Here is a 26,721-nt window from a genome sequence, read left to right as displayed (position 1 = left end):
TGTTTTGTCTAACATTGACAAAACACTATTATTTCACATGCACTTCTACATAATCTCACTACATACATCTATAAATTATTAATCAAAAAGAATGAAAATAGTAGAATCTGGCCTTGAGTAGGAGACAGTAAATTAGGAGGTGTTATTTCAGATCCATCCTGTCTGGAACTGAGAGGTAAATGCAAGATACACATTTTTCTAGATCTTTGGAAAGTGGAAGTGCTAGCTTGCTCCATTTCAGCATGTCTCTATCAGTGGAAGAGCCTCACATTAACAAAAAGACATAGCTCTCACTGCATTTCAATGCCCTCCTAGAAAAAAAAAAAAAGTATATGGACTTGACAAATGGCAGGGACACGCCAAAAGAAAATAAACAAAATAAAAGCCAGTTTCATTTATAGCAGACTGTAAAATTTTTGATGAAAAGGCTTACAGTGTTACCTTGTAAATAGAAGTGCTAAGCTTTCTCAGCTCACAGGTCTGGCAAGAGCTTATTAGCAGCACAAAATATAGCAGCTAAGCGATCCTAATAGAGAAAACTCCTGCAGCACCTCAGACCTAAAGTAAGAACATCTTTCACAACTGAAATTTAGTTAAATATGCACAATTTTATTTATTGAAGAGATTAGGACAAAAACATTAAACCAAATACATGACAAAGCACCAGAGGCAGTAAAACCCCACCATGCACATCACCAATCTTTCCTCCTATAAGGTACTTATAAAATAAAAAAAAAAAAAAGTCCTTCTTGACACAGCACCATCTTCAGAGTGTAAAAACATTACTCCTTTATATTCTTAGTTACCAAAATAGAACCAAGGCAGGTCAGCTGCAGCTAGCTTTGTCTCTTGATAAAGAACTGTGAAACATCCTCTTGAGAGTGGGACCATAACTTTCCTGCAAGGCAGGCAAATAGCATCCATACGTCAAATGCCAAGTAGCTGTACGCACATGCCACATACTATAATTAAGCACAAATTCAAGTAACATTTACATACTACAGAGTCCACATGTACCTACCCAAAAAACATGACCACTTCACAAAACGTATACAGGCAGTAATATCAGAACAACTGAGGTACTGGAAACACAAATATTTATGCCAAGAGATTTCAATATCATACAGCAATATAAAAGCAGTAATAAAAACATTTGCCAGTCTAAATCAAATAAAGCTATCTAGAAAAAAAAAAAGAAAAAAAAAAAAAGCTAAATAAAAAGTTATTTAGGGACAGAAATACCTGAACAGAAAAGAAGTGTGTTAACTACAGCATGTAACATGTCATCCCAAGTCAACCCGTAATTGAAGTACTGGCTTAATACATCACTACTGTGACATTTTCTTCAATAAATAGAATAAGTCTTGACAATACAAAAGGTGCATATTACTGTGTATGTTTCAAGAGGAATATCTGTAATATAAATGTTCAGCTTATTAATACCCTCTTATTTCTTATTCTGGACATAAACAAAAATCAAACCCAAACAATTCTTTTCCCAAGTTGAGAGGAATTCAAAGAAAAAAAAACAACTCACAACACTCTTCTTCAATAATAAAGAGCCCTCTATTTACATGTGGGCCAGTCAGGTAAAGAAGAGATCGGTTCTCAGATAAAGACATGATTAAGGGCCTTCTGCCCTCTCTAGTCATATACGTGCAGCATGGCAGATATGGAAGCCAGTATCTCATATCTTTTAAACAAAAAAAAAAAAAAAAAAAAAGAAAGTCACATAATTTTCTTTTTTTTTTTTCTCTCCTATTATAGCAGTAATGCATCTGGAAGTTCGAGTTATAATAGCTTCCTGCAACAAACCATTTGACACAAAACAGAACAGCTTGTTAAATGACAGTTACTTCCCCTTAAGGGAACAAAGCATTAAAATGTCATTTCCTGACAAGAATATTAAGTAGTTTATTTAGAAGAAATGAGTTGAAAATAGCTATCAAGAGACATGAACTGAAATTTTGTTTGTTTTTAGCACCCACTTTTCATGTCCATCTTTGTGCACCTAATTTTTTTCTTAAATTAATCCCATTAATTATTAGACATCCGATTAAAAAAAAGTTAGCCAATTGTACTTTCCCTGAATAATGGCTGAAGTTAAATATCTAACAGTGCGATGCCAAGATGTGAGCTGAGGCAAAAAGTTTCTATTTGTTGTGAGTTACCACTATTTTTTAATGGAACAGAAACAGGAGTGATACAGCTGCACCAGAATTGGCATGTGCAGTCTCCTTGGCTCCAAAAAGGTGAGAAGCTACAATTGCTCCATGCTGCCTTTTCTCCTCCAAATCAATCTAACCTGATAGCAAGCTTCCCCCCACCCCCCCAATCTGTCCCCATGCTACATTTGTTATATTAGCTCCTTGTGGAGGTTCCTTCTCAATCCGAGGACCTCCGAGTGTCTTTTGCTACCAAGCTAGGCTGATGCAGGATGTGATTTAACACCGTCAGGAAGGGCTCCTTCATGTGTCCATCTCCAGGTTGTGTACCTTCTGAACACCAGTCTTTGTGCTCAATTAAAGAATGGGTCCAAATCTTCTTCCATGTTGACATCAGGCACCAGCTGATCTGATACTTCCTTAGCACCATATCCTGAATTCGATACATTAAAATCTGTAGAAAACCATGGATGGTCCAGAATTTCCTGTGAAGTCAGCCTTTCTGATGGCTCCCGACGCAGTATGCTACGTATGAGGCATTTTGCCTTGGGGGATAGAGTTTCTGGAATGTTAAATTGCCCACGCCGGATCTTGCTGAAGAGGGAACTAGGCTCAATGTCATGGAAAGGATAGCGTCCAACTAGCATGGTGTAAAGCATGACACCTAGACTCCATACGTCCGCTGCTTTGCCAGAGTAGCTGCCATTTGTGTTCAAGATCTCTGGACTCACATAGGCTGGGCATCCATGCTTATCAGAAAGAGAGTCATCATTTCCTCTTAAAATATAAGCATCTTCTAGGCTTTCCAATTTCACTCTAGTCCTGCAGGCAAAAAAAAAAAAAAAAAAAAAAAAAAAAAAAAACACACAAGGTAAGTAAACATCAAAACACACATATTCCAGGCTGTTACAGTTACACAATTGCAATTGTAATAAAAGTACTCTACAAAATTCAACAACTGTAGAACTGCAACAGTTTAGATTCCCACTCACAGTGCTTATTATTACAGGTAATTGATATTGTCTCTTCTATACCAGTTAAAAAGACACATAGGGAATATTGCCATACACACAGCTACAAGATTTCAATTACACCTGTCCAGTAAATAAGCTGGTAAGGTCTTATAAAAAGAAGTTAACTGCTACATTCAAGTCTTTAGTAATGTTTCTGTAAACATGATTTCCAAGAGGAGACACAAGCCTCAACGTTGTTTGTTTTCTGCACTCCAATCATATGTAGGACTCATGACTAGCCCTAACTAGACAATGTTGTTTTGACACTTTCACACTGGTGAACAGTTACTCGCACCTGTATTTCAAAGTTTGACGTGAATAAAAACTGTCACTCCGACCCTAAATAATCCTCTGACCAACCAATATTTTTCTTTATTCCAGTATTCAAGAGCAAGTTTGACAGATTTCGGTCTTCCTAAAGAGATCTTTGGGTAAGGGAGATCAGGCGAGCTGAATACAGAGATGAGCTTATCTACCCAGCCAAACCAGAAGAGCTTCTCACATTGAAATGAATGGAGAGAATAGCAAAGGGCTTGCACAGGGACGACAGGAATGCTTTATCTAGATTGCACACTCCTTTTGCCTGCAAAGTGTTGTGAACTTGTCATTGTGCTGAAGTAATTATCTCTGCAAAAGGATTTTCTTCCATTATAGATATCACACAGAAGCAGAAAAAAAACAACGCCAAAGCTGCTTGTCATAGCATGAGTCTTACATAACCTTTCTTTCCTCTTAATTTGGACTGCAAGCGTCTGTAGCTATATTTAAAAATCTGTCCCTTTTAAAGGCATCCAAAAGGATTACCAATTATCCTTTAGACAATATGCCAGCAATAGTTGGCTCTAAGAGCAGAATGGGTACAACGCAACAGGATTTATCCAGTGCATCTGGATAGAAGAGTAACCTAGCAGCAGTGCAGTCTTCCAACAACTTGGGGATCACAGCTCAACTGAGGGCATTTCAGTCCTCTTTCCTCAACCTCATGGGTCTGTATGATCACCCCTAGCCCTGTGTCGTGGCCATACTCCCATACCACAGACATTCACAGGCAATGCCTGAACTTCATCCCAGAAAACAGAACTCACATCTCTTGACTAAAGCACATCGTTTAATAGGCATTAGAACAGACAAGGAGAGCCCTGTTTCTTAAATGTTTATTGAAGACAACATTGCTCAGGCTTGAGTTGCAAAAGACAGCTGGGCCAGCTTTGGCTGAGACTTGGTTCCAGGGCAGCTCAGTGCTATTTTCTTTGAACCAACAGAAGAGCATTTTACTCCATGGAGTACTCCAGTGGCAACTGTGCCATAAACTCTCATAATGACACTTGGACCTTTTCAACAGCTAGAGATGTTTACTAGCAGAGGTGAAAGCCCCTTTGGCAACATGCCTTGAATCAGGAAGTCATAAATACAGAATGCAGGATACCTGGCTCCCAAGCAGTGTGTCCAGGCAGCTCCTTCTCACATTAAACAGGCCAGTGTTTTCTCCTCCAGTGCGGATGCTGATGGGGTTTGCGCAACACACCTGCTTCCCGATTAATTACCCATTGCCAGCCTAAGAGCAATTCTGGGGATGGACAACTGCTCGTTAGCACTCAGACAATACCCTATAGCAGCAATACCTCACACAGGAAGCTGGCTGTAAGAAGAAACTAACTGCAATTATCAAGACCACAGCAATTTCCCTCTGTACACAGCTCAGAGGCTCCAAAATGGGAGAGTGCCAAGGAGAAGGGTTTTTCCATCATGCTCAGCCCTGTCACGTTCCCACACCTGTCCAGCATCAGAAGCACAGCGAGGAGAAATGTAGAGTGAAAAAAAAACACATCTAGGAGGACAGGGAACAGAGAGGAGGAAATGGAAGGCAGAGGCACGACTTGTGGTTCATTTGCACTGCCCACCTCAGTTTTTCCATAGAAAAGCATGTGTGGTAATAAAGCGGGGAGGCCAACTACTCAAACGTGCATTAAGTCACTGAACTGCCAGCCAGGAAAGCATCAACTCACTCCTGCTACCAGCAGCAGGCAAGGAACGGGGCAGGGTATGCTATTTATAAATAACTTGCAGGATGGAATTCACCCACACACACACTCTCTTGCCATCCAAGTGTCAACAGTGCAGGGAAATGCTGCTTACTCTCTTATCTTGTTTGACGTTTCTGAACATTGCCAAAAAAAAATATTAAAGAAACAGTTCATTCAGCAGCTTGTGTATTAAAATAAAATTATTTTATTTCCCAAATCTTGCATTTTCTGTAATGGATGCAACACAGAAGTGGAAGGAGTGGATTGCAATGTGCGTTTAAAAAAAATGCTCAGAACTCATTTTCTCCAAGAAGAGAAGTCATTTCTTGCTAGTAAACCAGACGCAGAACACAAAGGCCATATCCCTGCCTTGATTTTCATGCAAGGTGCTGCATTCTGCAGCCGGCAGCCCTCCGCGCATGCCACGTCGGGTTTTGTTTAAGCAAGCAAATGGAACAACAGCTGGCCCTTATCTGCCTGCTCCTCCGTAATCTGCAGCCAAATGAAGCAAACACTCAACCAGGTTTTTCATCCTGCTGAGTTGACAGGCTTTGAGGAAACAAAAGGTCCCAAATCAAACAAAAACACAACCTTCAGCTCTCCTCATCCCTTCTTGCCAGCCCCCAAGACCTCAACCAGTAACACCCTTGTGTTTGAGGTAAAAAGCTGCAAATCAGCTCCTTCACCAGGCTGCACTCCAGCAGGGGTACAAGCCCTGGAGACTCACCCAGTGCCCATACCCTTCCTCACAAACCACAGTCCCGTATCTGCTGAGCTCCTACCTGACACATAACACAGCCCCAGCAGGACACATAACACCACCCCCTTCCCAATTACCACCAAAAGCAACTGGGATGTTCTCATTTTGTTGGAGGGTTGGGTTGCTCCACAGAAGGTGACACAGAAGGCACTTGCAGGCCTTCTGTGAGCAGAGCAAAAACACCAGAGGAGCACATCACAGTCCCGTGCACAGCACTCGTCAGCTTTTGCTGCTGAAGGCCCTGGCTGAGCTCTCCTGGACTCTTCACCATGTCCCAGAGCCAGGGGAGACCCAACCCAGCCTCTCTTCCTGACAGGTGACTGCACACATCTTGACCTTGCATACAGCACACAGGCTGCAATCACAGACCAGCTGAGTAGCATGCCATTGTGAACTCTAAGTCACTCCCCTTTTTTACAGTCATTTCACAGTTTTTTACGCAATTGAGAAGAAAGGAGCAGCCTGGCTGAGGAGTTGCTATTTCCCAGTGCACAGCACCTCTGCAAGACAGAGGTATTCCTGGATTCCAGTTCTGGTTGGCCTCCCATTTCTCCATATTTCAAGCACTGCCTAAGAGAGCTGGGTTTTCTGCAAGTCTGAGACCTTTCTTTTCAGGATGATGGGATGGGGGGAACAACAGGAAAGAGACGATCTAAATACAGAGAAATGCACAGACGCCCTGGATGAGAAGCAGTCTTCCTTTCTACCTCCTCTCTCAGAGGAAACACTGAAATAAAATACCAGGAAAAAGAATAAAAGCCAACAACAACAAACAGACCCTTAAAAACTGCAAGTAGCTTCTGAGAACACAGAACCTCTGCAGCAGAGGCTCGGAAGTGTATCCAACTGCAGCGCAGACAACCCTGAATTCGGCACTTGGCAGGCAGGGGACAGACTCAAAACCAAATGCTGAAATGTGAAATCAGTCAGCTTTGAAGCACTTCTCATCACAGAGCAGAGAAAGCACAAACAAAAATCATTCTCCTTATTAAGAGTCGCATTTCTAAAAAAAACACCTCTCATTCTCTACATAATTAACTCACATCAGCTAGCTGAAGGACCCCCACAAGAGAAAAGTTTTCCAAAAGCATCAGCATTTGAGGTTGACCATTCAAATGGTTGCAACAAAATTAATCCCTGAAGTTGAAATGTAAGCTACTGCCAAAGCCGGATGAGAATCGCTTTGTACACATACTGTAGGACAACAAAGACTTTTGTCAAGGCTTACGTAATTACAGTACATAATTTCAAGTTTTAATGTAGACCCTGAATAAGCACTTGGAAAAAGAGCATTATGCATCTATCAGATCATTGATAAAACACTGCATTAGTCTAATGCATTAAAAAAAAAAAATACAACCCTGAATCATGGCTATTTAAAAAGGGGAAGCTATTCTGCCTATGAATGCTTTCCCATTACTGGTGAATGAAACCACAGAAGTGCAATCAGAGGGCAGCAGCAGCACTCAGACGGGAAATGCGTCTTTGTCCCCATAGAAACCGTCAGGGAAACCCATGAAAAACAATACCACTCTGAATTTCTTATCAATATGCCATTCATTACTTGACTACATTCAGACTTTGCTCTTCAGTAATGTAACAAAACCTAATCAATTAAACGTCTTCCAGAAGATTCTTCAACGCAGCCTCCTCAGTTAGCACCCGTTTCTGGCAGACGGCTTTGTCGCATGTACTACACTTTTTTTTTTTTTTTTTTCCAGGGTGATTCACATTATTCCTCCCTGCAGAGCTCAGGGGTTACTGGCAAATTACTCCCTTGCCTTTTGACACTGAAGCCAGGACTGTAAGAACCCGGCATTCACGCTTGCTCCGCTCTTATTCTCCAAAAGCAAACACAATTTCCATACCAGAATCAGTGGAATTATTCAGAAGCCTCTAAGCTCATGAGGCACGGGGGGAAATATATATAAAAAGATGGAACATTTAAAGCAGAAATGCTGACTGAAAGTCTGAGTGTTTCAGAGGAAAATATCTCCACTGCACTGAATAAACAGTAGTAAAGGAGCCCATGCCTGAATCAATGTTGCTTCTACAGTTGCTTCTAGTTTGTCCTCAAAGCCATTTGATAGGAAATAGCACCTGAACCACAGCTGAGCCACCGTTACCATTTTGGGAACAAAAACTGCAGACCGAACCCACAGTTTGAGTCCAGCAGCATCCTTGAGACATCGACCAGATCAGCTGCTTTTGGAAGGAGGCATCCTGCTTCAGAGCCTCCAGGCACACCACCCACTTACTATTCAAGTTGGGTCAAAATGAGATGATCCAGATTTACAGATTCTATACAGCAGCCGCGTGCCTCCAGAGATCAGAAAACAACTGTCATCCAAATTGGAATTGCCATCCAAATTGCCATTTTACTGATATGGCTGCAGGCAAATATATAATGGCAACTTCTGAACAGGAGAGGTGCCTCACAGCAATCCCCCCTAAATTAGCCTGCCCACAAAAAACAAAGGCACCCAGGCCACGCTCTCTCATATTTCAATGTTGCCCTGACTGAGGCCAGAAAAGCCTTTCCCTGGGTGGAAGCACTCAAGCCATCAGCAGGAACCCGTTACTGCCCAAGAGATCACGGATTGCTCCTGTGTGGCCAATAATTTACAGGTCATTTAATCAAGGTCAGTTGCTAGCACCCCGTCACAAAGACAAGATGAGCATGAATGCAATTATGCCATCAGGCAGGAGAAAAAAAAAGAAAGTGGAAGCTCGACACTGGAAACAATTCTCTTTTGCTAATTGATTATTTTAACTAAGGGAACCTCTCCTAAATAATGCAGAAGCATGCTGCCTTCATGCAGCCGGTGAGATGGGGAAGGCAGCTAATGAAATCCCATGCGGATGATTTGTAGCTTGGTAGAAAGACTTGTCCTGAACTCAGAACTACCCTATCTTCTCCCAGGGCAGTGAGGCATGCAGGATCAGAGGGGAAATGTTATGCCATCAATTCAAATCCTGCTCCTTTCACTGCTAAGATCCCTTCCAGCACGTAACGGCACGCAGCCTGGGAGTTCACCACACAGCATCCTACGCAGCTCCAGTGAAAAAACCTGTACGGAGGCTGTCAGACAAACTGTCTCTCGCATAATGAAACAGGCTCAAGGATACGTTTCAAAAGGCAACTGGGACTCGCAGGCAGTCAAGGTTTTACAGGATGAACCTTGTTCCTAAGGGAAGATTCCCTCACTGGTACTTCCTCAAAATGAGGAAGCCTCTAAAAATTACATATCCCCACCCACCCTTCCTCTGACGAGATCCTATCCTGCCCCATATCCCCTCGCTGACATGCAGGATCCAGCAACTTAGGACTTTTAACTCATTTTTGGCTGGTTTACACTTAAAAGAAAAAAAAAAAAAAAAAAAGCAGACCACCCTCCCGCACCCCTCCAGGTAGGGCTGGGGCCCCCCAAGACCTCTGCCCTACAGCACTTGGCCAGGATTGCTGGGAACAGCCTGTCCTGCATGACACGCACTTAGCTCCTTCCACACCCTTATTGCCTAGGGTGACAACACACTCCCAAAAAAGCAGGCAAGAAGGGAGCAATGTGTGTGTGCCTGTGTTGGGGTGAGGGCCCTGAAGTCCACTGCAGACCCTTTCATAGAAGGGCTCAGTTACAACCCTTCAAGGAGGCCATGATATGATAAGCATCTGGCTCATGGCAGCTACTTCACCTCTCTTTTATCGTTTTAGATCACATGAAAGGTCAGTTTTAAAAGGCTCTGCTGTCAGCTCTATGCCACGTTCACCATCTTTTTTAGGTCTGTTCACATGATAAAGCTCCATGGGGAAAGGAGACAAAAAAATATATTTTGTGAATGGAACTGCATGTTGCCAGAAAAGCCCTAGACTTTCTCAGCCCACAGTGGGTGCCCTGCACCTCTGTGACAAAGCAGATCCATTATTTTAAAAGCTGACTTGCAAACCTTTGCTGAGATGTCTGTAGTCCATCTCCAAGCCATATACATTACTAAAAAGCAGGTGCTTAAGACTAAATATGCCCCAGGTTGGCTCCTGTTTATGGTCTCCTCCTTTTCCCTGTCTCCCTAGCCTGAAGTAATTTCATGGTGTGATAACAAGGACAATTAAAAAGAAAATACAGGATAATTTCACTGTGGCAGTCCATGACAGCTGCCCCTAGCCAGCTCAGATGCCTGCGAACTTCCTCAGCCTCAGCTCAAAAATGAACACCAAGTATCTTGCACCAAGTCTCTGGATGGAGGTTTTTAAGTCTTCAAAACAGCAAGCTGGTGAACTCTCTGTGCAAGATGTCTCAAGAGTCATCTGTTTCCAAGGACTGCAGAGTGCCTGCCCTCAGAGAGAGCAATCCTGTGACAGGCATTTCATGATGGGCACCCAACCATGCCAACTACATCTGGCGACACAGCCAATGTGTAATGTGCAGCATTCATCCAGAGGTGCCTTTCGGAAAGTCACACAGGAGTCCAGAAAGCCAGTGTGCAGTCCAGTGATGGGGAGAAATGTGACAGTTCCTGCAAAGAGCCTGCCAGAAAGCTGGTGACCAGAATGCAACAGGTCCAAACCCAAAAAAAAAATGCTGAGCTGTCATAAGAAGTGATTCGGGAGCTTGCCAACACAAACCAGCTAAGGATACAGCAAGGAAAACTAGCCAGTGATTGTGGCAGGAGAGGCTGAGCAGCACATGAAGGCAACCTGCAGCCCAGAGTAAAGGCAGGACCCTAAGTAGGGCTTCTCTCCAACTCCTTGTCCACTGCAGGACTGCATCCCCACACCACCCTTCACAGAAGGAAGAAAAAAAGTTAGGTATTCAGCTACAAGTAGTACAATAGTGCTACACCACTCATGGTCACGCCAAAGGACTTCAAACAGACTTAGTTCCAAGATTCACTTGGAGCTCAGTCCTCACCCCAGAACCAGCCAGCAGCCAACTCTTCCCTGGCTTTTGTTTCATTTATGACCTTGTGCACAGCACTTAACCTCTATGACTCTGCATGCCCTCAGGAGGAGATTTACACACTTCAGAGGGCTGGTGTGACGATCAACATCTACAGATGGCCTCCTGCACCCCACCAGGAAGGGGGACACAAATGCAACAAAACTCAGTGTGCTGATCCCCAGAATGCCAGAAATCAGGAGATTTGCAAGCAAACCCCTTGAAAGCAACAAAGAGCACAAACCTTTCTGTAGGGGACAATTGTCTAACTGCTCCATCCTCTATCTGAAGTCTGATAGCAGAGATTTGCTGCCTGTAATGGAATTTGCCTTCCTTACCATATTCTAGTAAAAAGCAAAATAATAATCATTTTTAGTCTGAAATTTGACCTATAATTTCACACTATTGAAGAAGTGATGCTTATTTGGTCCTGTGGCACCTTTCCTCTCCTTTCAGGGTAAGGTAAAGTACTTAAATAACAAAACAGATGAAGACTGCCATTATTTGTAATTCTTTTGGTATTCAAACACCAGGACCAGGACATTAATTTACCTGTTCTCTATTGAATTTTAAGTAAAACAGCGAGTTCCAACACCAGGGGAAAAAATGAGCTGACTGCATTACAATTTGACAACCGAAGGGGAAGAAACTTACTGCTAACTCTAAGAAAATGAAATGCCTACTTGGACAAAGGTGAGTACACGTATTCTGTGTTTCTTAGTGGGATCAGGTTTGTATCACAAGGATTGCAAACAACATAACTAGGTCACCTTAAAGCACCATCCAAAGCTGAGAAGTTCTAGAGGGAAAAAAAGGATAAAACAATTCTAAGAGCATCAAATAAATGTTATGCTAACACAGGCTTTCTAAGTTGGTGGATTGCACTGGCTGCATTCCCCTGGTGCACAGCAAAAGGTGTCAAATGATATTTACTTTTATTGAATCCCACCTGCCTACCATTTCTCATATTTACTCAAGGAATACAGGGAAATTATGATATCTAAATACCAAAATTATTTTAATTTTCCCTTCAACAACTATGATGAATGTACAAGGTCTTTAAGCTTCAAATATTATGACAGCTAATATTTTAATATAATTAAAGGCTTAAAAACACACTACAGAAATTAATAATTCCCTGACAGCAGGAATGTTCATGTATTAAGAAAGCCATTGGAACAACCACCACAGAAATGCTTGATTTAATTCTGAGATCTTTGAGGTGGCTCTCTCTCAAAGCATCTGCTATATATCACACTGATGAATTGCTTTATTAGCTATGCTGTGGCTAGTGCTATTTTTAGCACAACCAAAAAAGCCCTGCCCATTCTGCGACATCATTATGGGACACCAGGAGAAGGGCAGAGATGCTCTGCCCAAAGGCCTACTATGAAGGCAGACTGTAAAAATAAATAAATAAATAAATAAAAGCTTAACAGGAACAGAACAAAAATAATTAAAAAAAAGAGTCCCAAAAAGATAAGCAGCAATGCTGACCTTAATATCTAGGATGAGAAATCATGCATGGAAGTAGAAAACATACAAAAGCATGTTTTAGCTCATCTCCAGTATCTTGGATTCAAATTTTAGTTAGAAGTTTTTAAATAGTCCAATTTTCAAATAGTCAAGAATCCTGTAAGTACTTTAAAAAGTCTGGTGAGATTCAGCATGGCAAGTAAGTGTTTTCCATGTGTTCAGTAATCTGAAAGTCACTGCCCTCATTTAATGGATATGCTGCTGCTTGCTAACCCAGTCTTATGAAACATTTCCAGCCATGCGGTAATGTCTTAGAAGTTCTGCTTCATCAAGATCATTTGCAGGTTTAAGAAGCTTAACTCTGAAATTTCAATACTCTGCCTATTTCACATATAGTTTACAAATAATAATAATAATAAAAAAAAAAAAACACAAGCACAATCCCTCTTCTTCCACCCCCCCAAAACAAGACCCCCCAATCTTTCTTTATATGAAGCAAACAAAAACAAAACATAAAAGACCTAAGGTGCTTGCCAACAGCACACATCATTTTCATGGAATGCAATCTTAAAAATTTCTGCAGTTCAGAACTAAAGGAATCTATAAAACAAAGTACACTGAAACACAGATTGTTTTGTTTCCACACTATGGAATTCTGTATTTCATATTAAGTGCTGATGTATTTACATACATGCAATAGCAAGATGTAACACACCATCACAGTCTAGCTTTGATTTAGCACATCAAGAAAACACTGCTAGTAAGATTGGGACCCCTACAAAATGCTCAGCACCAGCAGCCTCCAGCATTTTTTTTCCTACCACCTTGCTTCCTGGTTCATTACCGGTATCGCAAGAGCACTGCAATTTGCAACATCCAAATAACATGCATTCTTCGCAGTGACATCAGCAGGAGCAAAGAGCACTCCTGACACTAGATCAAGATCTTGAATCTTTGCAAATTCCATCTGTAGTTTAGATAACCAGAACGAGGTGGGAAGAGTTCCCATGCCATATCGTACCTGTCTGCAAAACTCCACGAGTTCTGACTTCATATTCAACTACCAGAGTAGCATTAGGATCAATGGAAGGAATACGTGCTAAGAAATGCTTCGATTGATTTTCTTTTTTAGACAAATGGAACTGCCTCCATGTATCCTTCATATTCTCTCTGACTCTTGCAGTCAGTCTAGCAGCCCATAGCTAAGAGCAGACAAATCTTACTTAAAAAAAAAAAGTTTCCATTCATATGTTGCCTGCATGCTGGATTTCCCATCTTTTTTTTTTTCCTAAAATAAAGTTGTGAGTGTTTAATAAGAGAAAGTTTCAAATCAGTAAGTATTAAAGGCTTGAAGAAATAGGAAAAGAGCTACTGAAAAAGACCTCCACTGAGGAACAGGTGTGGAGTTCACAGACATTTCTTAAAACATCATTTTCACCTTTTTTTCTTCCTCCCTGGATCACTGCAAGTACCAAGGATCGTTGGATTTTGCAGCACCCTTACCACAGACACTCCCACAGGCAGCAGTTTCTGAATGCAAGGCTGCTCAGCATGCGGGCATCGCCGGCAGGCTCACCGAAACACTAGTTCAGATGGGTGTGAGCAAAGCACAAAAACCTCCATGAACCCGGAAGGACCAGGAAGATTTTTCAGCCTAAATATAGTAGCAGACAGAAAGTGATGACTGATTACAGTCTGATGATCAGAGCATGTGAAAAAGCCAGTCGCTGTTTGGTTCTATTTCCATCTCCCGCTATTTAATCTCACTGCATCTCCGTTTATTTAGTGGAGAAAGGATTACAATACCTCTATACTTACAAGTCAACAACACATCCAGAAGAAAACCACATTACTGTTATCTTAAAAATAACCAGCAAGTCGTATTTGATCTTTAAAATTAATTAGTGGATAATTAGAAGAGACTGTTCAAATGTGAGTAACTGTGTGATATTGCAGACGAGTTATGTTAAAAACATTCATGAACGCAAACACTACTATTATAGTATGCACCACTCTTCTTGGGTGGCTTCAGGATTTGGCCTCATGCCGTGTGTTGCATTTAGTTCCTCGTAAGCATCAGGGTAGGAGTTCAAAAGTATTCGGCACGGCCTGCGTCTGCTCCCACTACATTGCTCTGAGCTCATTCTGCTCAGAGTGGAAAGGTAGTTCCAGCCCTGTCCTTCATACAAAACCACACAAGTTTATGTAAAAGGCCAAGTGAAAGTCACTTTAATGTTAGGACATAATCAGCTGTAACAGAAAACAACCCCACCTACTTGACACAGGTTCCCTCGTTATCTACATCAAAGATGTCATAACGATGTTTAATTATTAAACTCAGTGTAAAAGTTGTGAATGTTTAGTTTACATGTATCTGCTTTGAATTTCTCTCTTAACGGACATTAAATTTGTTTCATTTTAGACTTTCTTATTAGAAGAGGAGGAAACAGTAATCATTTACATTGGGGCTACAGTAGGAAAACAGGGAATAGCTGTGAATTGCCCGAACTGAATTGAGAAGTGAAGAGATTCCTTTTACTTTACTGCTTGTAAAAAGATTAAAAGAAGTTCATTTTGGAAAAATTGACTTTTATTAGGTTAAGTAAAGAATATTTAAATAGGATAGATGTTGCCGTTTTTATTTTGAGGTTCGGAACCTCTCTTTAATGACTTAAGTGACAGAAAACTAATAGACATTCTCAGATCACCATCTTACTGAGCCTACAGAAAACCTGTTTGCCTCTGTTTTTGCTTATAACCCTGCAAACAGCCCCAAATGGAATTGATAAGCATTGGTTATTTTTAATGAAGATTTCTAGAACACTTCACTCTGCAACAGTTTGAGCAAGCTTTCAAACACTTCATAGGATGGAACCAGAAAGGAAAAAACACCTCCCCATCCTCTACCAAGACATGAAGAAGCATAAAGGGAGGCTCTGTCCTCATTTAATTTTGTCTTCCGACAGTCATCTCCCAATTTAAATTCCTCTGTGAAATCCTGACATTACTCTGGCAGCATTCATTTCTCTGGTGGTTTATGTGGAAGTTGCAAGCAAATACATGATGTAATATAATTAATGAAAACTGGTAACCACAAGGAAAGAGACATCAAGTTTCCACAGGTTCAACGCTATAGCTATGGTTCAGCATCCGAAATAGCACTTCAACAGTATATACCTAGAGTGTATACCACACTACTTCATTCCCTGTCTTCCACCTCCTTCCCCAAATCATTTACCAGCCAATTACTGAGCAGGGAGAGCATGCAAGGAGGAGATACAAATAAAACCACCACAAAAAAAAAAAAAAAAAAAAAAAAAAGGGTAGTTTCCCAAGTACCACAACAGTTGATACTAAAAGCAGGTAAACACACAACAACAAGGCAGTTTTAGTCTTAGTATGACTCCTGACCACATAATACCCTTAGAAGCAGCCTCCAGACTCTTCCAGCACTGGAAGCAAGAAGCTGTCCTCAAAGTGGTCCTTCAAAGCACTGGTGGCCCTTGCCTCCAACCTACATCAGCATTAACCACTTCACTGTTCTTCCTCTTCATGTCTCCTCACTGGTATGAGCCATTTCAGTCCTCAGCCCTCTTTAATGTATCAGTTCTTTTACTCCTTGCCTCTTTAAACACCAGCTGTATTTATGCTAGCAGAGCTCCTACACCAGACATCTATGCAGAGCCTTCCCACAGGAGGCATCCCCTTCTCTGGAATGAGGGTGCTCCTCTGGGTGGAGATGCAAAGACAAGACACAGATACAAACAACTCTCTATACTTACTTTACTCCTAAGCCAGAAGGCAAAATGGCACATCCATCCCATGATCAGGTTGCAGAGGTAAGTAAAGAAAGTGTGTACCACACGTTTGTGGTACCTTGTGTACCACAAACGAACAGTATAGTGACCACAAAGAACACAGCATCCTGCGAGTCTGAAACTGACCTCAGGCTCCCCCCACCTGTAACGTCACGGAGGCTCTTACCTTTCTTCATCCTTGAAAATAAACTTTCGCAGCTTGAGATCTCGCAGTACCAGTCCACCATCATGGCAGTGTGCAACAGCGGAAGCTATTTGATAGAAGAGTTTGGCTGCCTCTTCTTCTTTAAGCTTCTTGCAGGTACGAACAAACGAATGCATGTCCCCATAGCTCCTTTCAAAGAACACATACGCTTTTGTCTCCCCAAGAATTATTTCAGTAATTTGGTTGATATTTTTATGTGCAGGCAGACAAAAACATGGTGCTAATAACTCCTGGTAGCAGCCAATATCAAACACCTGCAGGAACAAGGACAGTAAAGCCAGGGTTAGCACTATGAAGGACAGTGAAGTTAGGGCATATCTAATTCTGTTAACAGCACCACCTCTGAGTACAGTTTATGCTGCTGCTGAAGCTGTACCGATGTAAACAGGATGTCACAGGCTCACGGCACAGAGGACGAGACAAAACAGACTGTACAACCCCACACAACAGATACACGTAGCCTTGACGGAAAAGGCTAGCGTTCAAAACTTGTAGCAAGAACAGTTTCATTAGCAAATAGCTGATCAAATTTAGAATGTAATCTGAATTAAGCTGTAAAGACCAATGACATGCAGAGGCGGTTCTTGGAAGGAAGCTTGTTTATCTTCTATTTTGCATCCAAATAAACTCATAGAGAACATGACCAGTAGCTTTGTGTTGAGAGAAGCTGTCAAATTAAATCCACCCTGATCCACACGCCTCTCTCTTGATTTTATTAACCCATTAAAGCTTTCAGGATTTTCTGGTTTAAAATATCATCTGTCACTATTCACGTTTACTTCCTGCATTTCTTTCATTTCCCATGAACAGCAAAGTCACTTTCACTTTCAAAGTCTCAGTTTTACAATGGCTGTTTATAAGATCAGAAGGACAACAGGGGAAATAGCCCTGCCTGTTGGAGCACAGACAAACACCCTTCAAAAGGCAAAGACAAAAACCACCCCAAAGTCTCTGCCTTTCAGTCAAGTGCTCCATTAAAAGCGAAGTGTCCCTTTAATAGTAAGTATGTTATCACTGATCTTATGAATGAGCTGTAGGAATTAAAAAGGCTGCTGGGAAACCCAAATATAAAAAGTTACTATAATCTAGTGATGACGAATGAATCAGTATTTGAGTCAATTGAGAAATGCCCATACTACACAAAGAAGAAAGACTTCATTAACAAGAACAGAAGCCAGTGTGCTGAAAGAGAGTATAAGCCAAGTATTGATGGGAGCGATTGTTATTTTCAGTTATACCTGCTCCAGATGCAACACAAAGCAAGGGATTAGCATTTCCACTAGCATAAAAATTCTATCAATATATAACTCACTCTCTGGTGTTTTGTTACTTTGGTAAAAAGAATTTAAGGTGGTCATGTCTCATTCTAATTGAACAAAAAAATGAAGAACCAGTGAAAGTATCAAACCGATCCGTTTAAAATGCAATTGTTTTCCTTCTTTTTGTATCCCTGTAGTGGCTATTTGTGTCCTCTCCAAGAAGCAAACCTCCTTGCTTTCTTTGAAGCATTGCGAACTGAGCATCAGAGATGCAGTTCAATACAAATTTACCTGAGGCTTCAAAACCTAAGCCTTTTAACACTTCAGAGCGCAATCATTAACTCCTTCCCCTGAAAAGGACCCCAAAACTGGGACACCCCCTCCTCACCCAGCTCCTTCCCACCACCCCATACCTGTGCTGCTGTACACCAGCACAGGCAAAAACAACCTTAAAGGCAGGCTGCCAAACAGATCCAACACAATTTACGGGGGGGGGGGGGATAGATTAACACTGAGCCATTCTGGTGACATGGTGAGCCAGGGAAGCAGAACTGGGGTGGGGAGGGGGTGTTGCTAAAATCCTTGGTGTGTAAATCAGTCCAGAGGAGAATTCATTGACATTTGGGTGTCAAAACTAATACATTGCAAGTGAATGGCTCTACTACAAAGCGGCTGCTATAAAATAAAATTTAAGCAGGAACATTCATGTAGCTCAAACCCTCAAGTGAAAAAAAAAAGCCTTTCCAGAATTCTCTTCTAACCAGATTATCCTGATATAAATTAGTTATATTTTGTGGTTCTGGGGTAAGGTAAGTAGGTCTGGATATGTATCAGCACTATATTTGCAAGTGGGGAGATGGGAAGTGCTATCACGCTGCTACAGCCTAAAATACCTTTTATAAAGGGCTTCTTTGTATCCCAGCATGTAAGATCCCTGGCCTCAATTCAGAGAATGTCCAATAAGCTGCAGTTTGATTTAGTTCTTGCTGGAAATTGGAAGTGAGAAGTTACCATTGTCTGGATGCCACAGAGCCTCGAAGCAAGTAACGGCATCTGTACAGGCAGTGGGTGCAGCCAAATGAATCTTGAGAATCATCAGTATGTGTCTGCTATCCAAACCAATGTTTGTGCAAGCAATCTCCAAGAGCATCTTCAATAAGATACCAGATAGCAGGTCTCTTAGCCGGAAGGCTACTTGACAAATACTAGTCATGATACTGCAGGCATTTTAAAGAATGCATTAAATTGAGTTCAGGGCTGACAACTGCGTATTCACAAGCTGGCAATTCAAGCTAAGATCATATTTTGGAGCCTAGCTAGAAGTAGTGCCTTGCACATACGGAAAAACTGACACTATTCAAATGTCAGGATCGGTTTAAAAACATACAGCTTAAAGGGAGGAGAAAAAAAAATCAAGTCCACCCTTTGTGAGCTGCAGTCATGCTGCTCATACTGTTATCAAAACACTACCTTAATCCTGCAAAGCAAACAGGAAACAAAGACGAGCAGAGCCCCCACTTTACTACTTGCTATGCAAGTTCACCTATAATTTCACGCAGAGCAGCAGCTTTGTGGGATCTGTTTATTTCATGAAAAGATGCCAATGTCATAGAGTGCAGCACTGTACTGCTGCACTGAGCAGGGCTTTCATTCTAGAAATTCTCATGTTCTGTTTCAGTTTAGTAACAAAGCATTCACTTCAGCATGCAATATTAGTCCTTTGCAAAGTCACAGGCCCTTTTTTTCCCCTGAATAATCACACAAAGTCCTAGGTTGCCTTAACATCAGGTTTTATAACTCAATCAATGAGCACATTTAAATTGCCCTCTGAACTCCAGTCTTCACAAATAGCAAACAGGAGCAATTATTTTCACTTCCTTGCTACAAGCTAGTCCATAACTTCTTATGAATCGAGTACAGAAGTATGCAACCATCCGCAATACTACCATTAATCCCTGGAATGTGAAAAGTAGATGTATTGTACCTTTTTTCAATTTTGCAGTTAGTTCAACACGAGACGTTTGCTCAAGATAGCTACATGGCACAATTCCATATTTCAGGAACAATGCAAACACTGCAGCGGGTGTTGCAAGGTTGCAATGTGCTACCTAGTTATAAGAACTACTACTGGGTACTGCCTCGGTTTGCCTGGCATAAGTCTGGCTCGCTACAGACAATGAGAATCGCAATTTAGGAACAAAGGAAAATATTCCCTCAGCCCGAAAGGAGAACATCCCTCGACAGGCGTGCACGCATGGGGGTTTCTTTCTCCCACTGCTCACCTTTGAATAGTAGAAGCAAACTGGGAGGAGGCTCAGCAAAGCAGACAGGCTACAAAGAGTGGGATAGCTATTTTGTCTGCTCTTCTGAAAACCGTAGGTGTGCAGGTTTTGTTCTTGCTGAGTTGTGCAATGGGGGAGGATGCTGTTTGCAAACAACCTCCACGGTGAGGGAGCTCAGGCTGCTTAATTCGATGTGGATTTTTTTAAATCACTTTTAAGACAAAGCTGATTGCAACCACCACCCCCCCTTCACAACCTCCCCCATACCCCAACTCACAGAACACGGGAGAGGGGCAAAAAAAATCGAGGAAGCCGGCAGGTCCCAACACCTTAAAATTAGCTGGGGATTCCCTACTCCATTTTGAAAAGTGAGAGTGGGGAAGATGAGGTTTTCTCCTGCCCTGAAACTCCCTTTAAGACCTACTTAAAGGACGGCTCTTTCCAGAACAATATCCCCGGGGTAAGCGGCAGAACTGGCTCCCGGCCACCGCTATAACGTGGCCATTGTCTGGAGAGAGGGAAAAGTTACAGGATGCGCTTTTAATCCTGCCTCTCCTCCGCCTTTTCTTTTTTAAAGCTGGTCAATAACCGAACCCCCCGACCTCCTTTAAAGCCCCAGGAAACGAACCCGCGGCAGCAGGCTAAGCCCGGCAGAGGAGGAGGAGAGGGATTACCTTGCAAACCAGCTCCTCGCCGCTGTGCAGATGGACGGCTCGGAAAACGTGGTCTCCCTCGAGAGGCTCCAACAATAAGTATTTCCCGATGCAAGAAACGCAATGCGACAAGTTCGGGGTCTCCGGCGGGCTCGGCGAGCCTAGATTCGGGCTAAAACTCTGGCTTGGCTCGATGGACCGTATGGACGAGAGCTCCTCAAAATCCTGGGTTTTATTCCGCGGTCTCCCATATCGTGCTATCGTGATAGGGGTTGACCTTTGTATGTTCATGAGTATGGAGAAAACCAGCCGAGACGCTGCACCGGAGCCCTGGCGTGGAGCGCGGTCCCTCGCCCGTCCAGCTGCGGCTGCCTTTGTGTGCCGGGGAGGGGGGCGGGAGCGGCGGCGGGCGCCCAGCCTCAGCGCCGCGTCCTGGGCACAGGGAGAGAGCGCTCAGCCCGCGGCCCTTTGTTCCCCGCCGGCGGCCGGGCGCGGAGCGGTGCGGAGCCGGGCTTCGGGCTGGGGGGCGGCCGCCTTTCGGCCGCCTCTCCCGCTTAGGAGTGGGGATAAAGGGTTAGGTAAAAGCACTGCGCGCAAGTGTGTGTGTGTGTGTGGGGGGGGCGCCTTTTCTTTTTTCCTTTTTTTTTTTTTTCTCTCTTTTCTCCTACTGCGAGGCTGAGCAGCGCTGCCGCCGCCGGGCTGTAGATGGCGTGGGAACGCCGCCGCTGGGAAAATGCCCCGCGAAAACAGCGAGGGAGCGAGCGCTGAACTTGGAGCGGGCCGGCCGACAAAAGAGCGCACGGAGCGAAGGGAGGCTCCGCGGGGCCGCCCCCCTGCCGGCCGAGCCGCGCAAGATGCGCGGGTGCTGCTGCGCGCCCGGCGGCCAAAGGGACCCGGCTGCTGCCAGCGGCGCGGCTGCTCCGGGAAAAGGGGAAAAAGTGCGACCCCGGGAGTGGGGAGGCGAATCCCAAGCGCACGGAGGGATTTGGGGCTGGGGGCTGAATGGAGAACAGAAACACAAAGAAAAAAAAAAAATAATAAAGCAGCGCTGCGAGAACGGGGCCGGCTTCTCACTGCGGGGAACGGAGGTGCACTAAAGGACGCTTAAAAAAATAATTAAAAAAAAAAAATCAGCAGATTGTATTTATTTTTATTTTTTTTTTTCTCCCAAGGGGGAGAGGGGAAGGGATGGCCGCGTCGCTCCCCTTTCAGCAGGGCATCGTCTCCCCCCCCCGCTTCTCCCGGCGTATTAATAGCTACTTACGTGGCGGGGACGCTGGCTGCCTCCGTGCCTCGCTGCCGGCCGCCGCCGCACGCCCGCACGGTGCCCAGCGCGCAGGCTGACTGTACTGCCCCGGCACCGCCGCCCGCCCCGGCCCGGCACGGCCCGGCCCGGCCCCGCCGCCCACCGCGTTCCGCTCCGCCCCGGCCCGCCCCGGCCCGCCCCGGCCGCCCGCCGCTCTCAGGGTAAACAAGGTGAGACGTCCTTCCGCGGCACGGCTGTGCTGAGCCGAGCCGAGCCGTGCCGGGGGGGCTGCTCGCACCAGTATGCACCAGTACGGCACCAGCGCGGAGCTGGGAGCCGCTCCCCGCTTTTGTCAGGGATGCAGCCGGTCTTCCTTCTCCCGGGGTTGCCCTTGCGGTTGAGGGGGGAGATATTAGCTAATTAATTTTAATTCATAATTATTTCCCCCAAATAATTAAGTACACCTTAAGGAGGAGTCCGGCCCCGCCACCCGGGCATTACATGTGCCGGCGCCGGAGCCCCAGGCGGGCGTGGGTTTTGTTTCCCTTTCTTTTTTCTCTCTCTCTTTTTTTTTTTTTTTTTTCAATGAAGAAATCGCTTTTATTTTTTTCCGGGCAACGTGGGTCTCCGCGTACTTACGGGAGCCACAGCAGCCGCTTCCCGGTGCAGTCTGCTGGGAGGAGATCTCCCGACCCCGGGTTTGCCCATCCCAAAATTAAAACGGTGCCGGGAGGGGGGCAGAGGGACAAGGTAAACCCTTTCACCTTGCCATGAAGAAAGCCATGAATGAGAACTCTCTGTCCCCGCCCAGCACCACTGCGGTCTGCTTTTTTTTATTTTTTGCTTTTTTTTTTTTTTTTAAATACAAACATCCCTCCCTCCCCCATTTTATTGTTTCTGCTATGGGAGTTTGGATATATATGAAAGTTTGATGAGCAGCTGCCTGAATTCCCAACAAGCCTGGCACTTACTCCATTGAGTTTGCCCCCTCTTGCCCCTCATCAGCACAGGAGAGCCAGAAATGGGAGAAGAGTTATTTTGGTGTGAGGACCTCTGGATTTGTGGTGTGAGGACCTCTGGATTTGGATGATGCCTTGTGAATCAAAGGAGTCTGCTAATAATGAGAGGAGCCTGACAGAGGAGGCTGTCCCAGAGATAAGCACTTTGGGGCTGAAAGAAAATGCTTCTGAACAGGGCTCCAGGAAGGCTGTAGGACTTCCTCTATAAGGGGGCTCATCTTGGCAGGGGAGGTGTCAGAAATGGCAGGGGTGAGGGGTAGTTGTTCCCAAAGAGCATTATACCCACTTCATCACTCCTCCCCCAGGCGAGGGGCTTTACATGGCCTGATACACAGTTATAAGAGGAATACCTCTCAGAAAGGATTGTCTTGATGTTAAGCTTGGCATGAGACAAATGAGCCCCTGGCAACATGCCGAGATTTGGTCCTGGTGAACGTCCCATAAGCAGTAGGGAAGGACACAGAACCAGTGATCTGCAACAACCTCTAGGATGACCTGCAAACCCGGTCTTTGCTGTCTGCCTTAAAATGCAAAGGTGTTTCACCCCATTCCTCAGTCATTCCCATCACCTCTGAATACCCTGTAACTCTTAATACCATTTTTAGAAATGGGGTGAGCAGTGCCGGATACTGAATCACTGCGAATAAGGACAAGCCATAAAGTTATGCAATACATTCTCCAGTCTCACATCCTGTGATCCAAATCAAACATTCTTTTCTTAGTAGATGGCTTTTTACACAATTTCTCCCTTCCTCTCCCCCCTCATACTCCTTCTAACTATGACAAAACACGAGAGACCTCGGCTCTTGCACCAACCTCTGTTCTCCTGACCAGCGTTTTCTGTTTAATTTGCTCAGTTACCCAGCATCAGCCAGAGCCACAGTCCCTGGCAACTCTGGAGAGGCTCTCCAGAGCCTCCAAGCCCAGCTGGAGAAAGGAATGAAAGGAGGCAGGGGTAAAAAAAAAAAAAACTAATTCACTCTAAGCCTCCAGTTGGAAATTCCCGAATTTTAATGGAATCTGAAGAAGTGATTCATGATAGAATGGGATACGCTTGCCATAAATATAATCATGGAAGGAAGAAGATATAAATTTCAGTTTCTGGATTTAATCCTACCCTAAGACACATGGAGGGGTACATATGGCAGGACTGGGAGTGACATGTGTCTATCCAAGGGGTGAATTTGGCTCTTCCAGTATAATTTATTAATAGTACCTTTGTTTCTACGGCATCTTTCCCCAAAACTAACATAAACATTGCTTCTACTCTCAGATAAGTCGATGAAAATATTACCATTTCAGTCTGATGTTAAAGAAGCAAGCTCTGAATGAACAAATCTTCACATGCCTCATTGAGACATTAGGTGTACCTAGTCGTGTGTCTGTTTTTGTTGATGTAAGTCTATGTCAGCTAAAATTTTAGAGCAAGGTCAGGATATAACACAGAAGATGTGAAAAGGAATCAAGTCTTAAAAGTCAGATCAAAGTTTGCAGACCAACTCAGCACTAAAGTTTTGTCTGCTTGCCTTGCATAGCTGTAGTGCTTACGTAGTAGGCATTAACCAAATGAGAGGAGATGTTTAACTTGAAAACACATTGGCCAGAATGCTGAAGGGGTGCCATGGGCTGGTCCATACCTAAATGTCATTCCCAGCTCTGGGAGACTCTTCTTTGGAATAAACTGTGATGCTAGTGACAAGTATTGTTTCATTATATTTTCTCATTCAATTAAAAGAGGGATTTTTTTCTGAATATGAATCTAAAACAGTTTCTGAAACAAAGGTACCAAAGAACTAAACAGTTGAATGTTGCATTGCAAAACTATCACATTCTTTCTGAAGATACTAATGCATGCCAGACTACAGGTTACCTTCTTTCCATCAGAAGAGCTGGGGAAGATTCCTTTTAGGACTGTTTACTGAATGACTTTTCATCTCTGGACTTCATTGTGCTTATCTACCTTGTCTGGAAGCTGTCACCTAGAGAGAGATTCCCATTAGGAGTTTTTATTTATTTATTTTTTTACATGCACTCTGCAATTACCTATTTCTTTGATGACCATGTCCATTACTGAAGTGCTGAGTTCATTCTCTGGAATGGCTGTTCCTGGGGGAAGTGCAGCTGAGGGTAGGGGTGCAGAGCCCTATTTTCTCTTGTCATATTCTTTGGAGTCCCAGGGGTATGTATGAAGGAGGCCTTCCATTTCTAAGTTATAGAAAATATTCACCAAGGTCTCCTCTTCTCTGTATCCAAGGCTTATCTTTATCTCAACAGCAACAGTAGATGTAGAAATTCAGTTTACAGTGTCAGGGACTAAGAAAAAATATTAAGTGAAAAGACAAAAAGACATCTGATTGTGTTATAAACCTAACCTTGTGGAAACGAAAGAGAAGTATCTTTTCCTTAACTCCACCTTTCAATATATTTTCTCTTTTAGCATCTGCTTTTGTGTATACGGACTCTGTGTGGACAGGAGCCAGCTCCCCCCAAAGCTGATAGCAGTCTTTCTTCCATTGATGTCAATGAGCTTAGATCAGAGCACAAGTCCTGTGAGTGATCAAAGACAGTTCTACATAAAAAAGACTTCCTTTTCCAGGTCAGTCTGTTCCTTGTCCCTTTGCAGAAAATATATTATCAGCATACAAACACAAGCCAGAACAAAAAGGATAATAATTTTTGAAGTGGTAGAATAAAGACCTTCATTTTATTTTTTGCTGATTTACAAAGTGCAGGGCTGAGCCTATTGGGAACATTAAACAACTATTAAGTGTTGAGAACTGTCATATTGAGAAGACAGTCTCATTCCAGCAAAATTAATCAAAATAGCTAGCTCAAACTATGCTTGCAAGTACCTCCCCACCAGTTGTCACGACTGGATCTCCTTGCCAACTTGGATATGCTTTTCTATTTTTCTAATATATTTTTTTAAATAATTTACACTGGAACGCTAGTGTGCTAGGAAGGAAGGTTAAACAAAATGATAAATCGTGGGACAGTAAAGGAACAAGGCTTTCCTCCATACATCAAAAAGGATAATTCAAAGACATAGAAACAAGCATCTGTTCTTTAAAAGAGGTGTGATTTTTACTTGTGGTGTGCGCGTCCATTTTTGACTAAATGAGCTACTGTCAAGAGGTAACGTGACAAGAAATGTACCCATTTGCATGAACTGCACGTGTGATGATTACATGCATGTTCAATAAGGATACAACAAAATATGTAGGGATAAATACCTGTGTGCATTATCTGTAGTCAGAATCAAGCCTTAGGCTCCACTCTTCACTGAAACAATTAAAAAAAAAAAGTGTTATTGAATAACTCAGTGCAAGATTTACAACTGACTACAGTGCAATAAAAAAAAAATCCACAAAGTAATTTATGTACTGAAGCCTGTTAAATGAGGTAAAGAGAAGCAGGTCCAACATTTCTGCAAGCTGCCTCCTTGTTATGTTGTACAGCAATTGTAAAGAAAAAAAGCTGTTAGCTGAAGTGTGAAGTTTATCTTCATGTGCTTATTCATCTGGGATCTAAGAAGTGTCTTAGTTGTTTGCAGGACAAATCTCTGTGTATAGGAGTGTTCTGCATAAGAGGCAAACCCATCTTTGGCTCAAGAATCAGCAGTCTTTGTCTCTGGTTCTGGATCCAGTAACATATTAGAGCTTTCATAGTGATACTATCGCATAGCCAGGTTTTAGCTGTGGCTATGACCACAGTATGTTCCCAGCCTAGCCAATCCTGGTGGTTTGGAAAGCTCCATCTGCATGTCAGAAGCATTGCCAATGGTCTCAGATAGAATGAGGAAAAGCAAGTCAACCTTAGAAATCACAGCACAGCCCTCCTAATCAGACTGTCAAGACTGTGGGCTAT

At 43.2% G+C, this 26,721-nt stretch overlaps 1 protein-coding gene across 1 annotated transcript; it reads right to left on the bottom strand.

Moving 5' to 3' along the window:
* Positions 1 to 2,353: 2,353 nt before the first annotated feature.
* Positions 2,354 to 21,896, bottom strand: TRIB2 (tribbles pseudokinase 2). Its single transcript, XM_084285105.1, has 4 exons — positions 21,854 to 21,896; positions 20,611 to 21,021; positions 16,357 to 16,649; positions 2,354 to 2,987 (listed from the first exon to the last, which is right to left on the bottom strand). The coding sequence occupies exons 2-4, from the start codon at positions 20,878 to 20,880 to the stop codon at positions 2,519 to 2,521; spliced, it is 1,032 nt and encodes a 343-aa protein (XP_084141231.1). The 5' UTR covers positions 20,881 to 21,021; positions 21,854 to 21,896; the 3' UTR covers positions 2,354 to 2,518.
* Positions 21,897 to 26,721: the final 4,825 nt, after the last annotated feature.

Source organism: Netta rufina, assembly GCF_964035555.1.
Source record: "Netta rufina genome assembly, chromosome: 3".
NCBI lineage: Eukaryota > Metazoa > Chordata > Aves > Anseriformes > Anatidae > Netta > Netta rufina.
The sequence above is the reverse complement of the archived record's forward strand: the minus strand, read 5'-3'. Positions and strand labels throughout refer to the sequence as shown.

Excerpts from the sequence above, each read along its gene's own strand:
- TRIB2 (XM_084285105.1), bottom strand. The coding sequence starts at position 20,880 with ATGAACATACAAAGGTCAACCCCTATCACGATAGCACGATATGGGAGA. Across the intron at positions 16,650-20,610 it reads GCGAGGAGCTGGTTTGCAAG|GTGTTTGATATTGGCTGCTA; the intron begins GTAATCCCTCTC and ends TTGTTCCTGCAG. Across the intron at positions 2,988-16,356 it reads ATTTTCAAGGATGAAGAAAG|GACTAGAGTGAAATTGGAAA; the intron begins GTAAGAGCCTCC and ends TTTTGCCTGCAG.